Consider the following 698-nt stretch of genomic DNA (forward strand, 5'->3'; position numbering starts at 1 on the left):
GCGCCTTCTTCTGGTGCTGCTGCTAGAGGTGGTTCTGCTGCTGTTGCTGCTGCAGCTCCTTCTGCTGCAGCTCCTGCTGCTGCAGCTCCTGCTGCTGCAGCTTCTGCTGCTGCTTCTGCTGCTGCAGCTCCTTCTGCTGCAGCTCCTGCTGCTGCAGCTTCTGCTGCTGCTTCTGCTGCTGCAGCTTCTGCCGTTGCAGCTTCTGCTGATGCAGCTTCTGCTGAAGCAACGTTTGCTGTTGCTGTTTCTGCTGCTGCTAAAACTTCTGTTGCTGCTGCTCCTGCTGCTGCAGCTTCTGCTGCTGCAGCTTCTGTTGCTGTTGCTGCTGCAGCTTCTGCTGCTAAAACTTCTGTTGCTGTTGCTGTTTCTGATGCTACTAAAACTTCTTTTGCTGCTGCTGCTGCAGCTTCTGCTGCTGCTGCAGCTTCTGCTGCTAAAACTTCTGTTGCTGCTGCTGCTGCTGCTGCAGCTTCTGCTGCTAAAACTTCTGTTGCTGCTGCTGTTGCTGTTTCTGCTGCTACTAAAACTTCTGTTGCTGCTGCTCCTGCTGCTGCTGCGTCTGTTGCATTTGTTGCTGCAGGTTCCGCTGCTTTAGTTGCTGTTGCTGCTGCATCTGCTGCTTCGGGTCTTTCTGTTGCTGCTGCTGTTGCTGCTGCTGCTGCAGCTTCTGCTGCTGCTGCTGCTGCTGAAGCTTCACC

The 698-nt window shown here is 54.7% G+C and overlaps 1 protein-coding gene across 1 annotated transcript in view; it reads right to left on the reverse strand.

The window, feature by feature from the left end:
* Positions 1–698, reverse strand: part of EMH_0018620 (uncharacterized protein) — a gene marked incomplete at both ends in the record, with an annotated part of 8285 nt that overhangs the window by 6131 nt on the left and 1456 nt on the right. The window contains one exon of the mRNA XM_013501185.1: positions 1–696. Coding sequence (XP_013356639.1) covers positions 1–696 — 696 coding nt within the window. The remainder of the gene's footprint in view (positions 697–698) is intronic.

This window comes from Eimeria mitis, genomic scaffold (assembly GCF_000499745.2).
Source record: "Eimeria mitis Houghton genomic scaffold, Emh_scaff648, whole genome shotgun sequence".
NCBI classification, from domain to species: Eukaryota; Apicomplexa; class Conoidasida; order Eucoccidiorida; family Eimeriidae; genus Eimeria; species Eimeria mitis.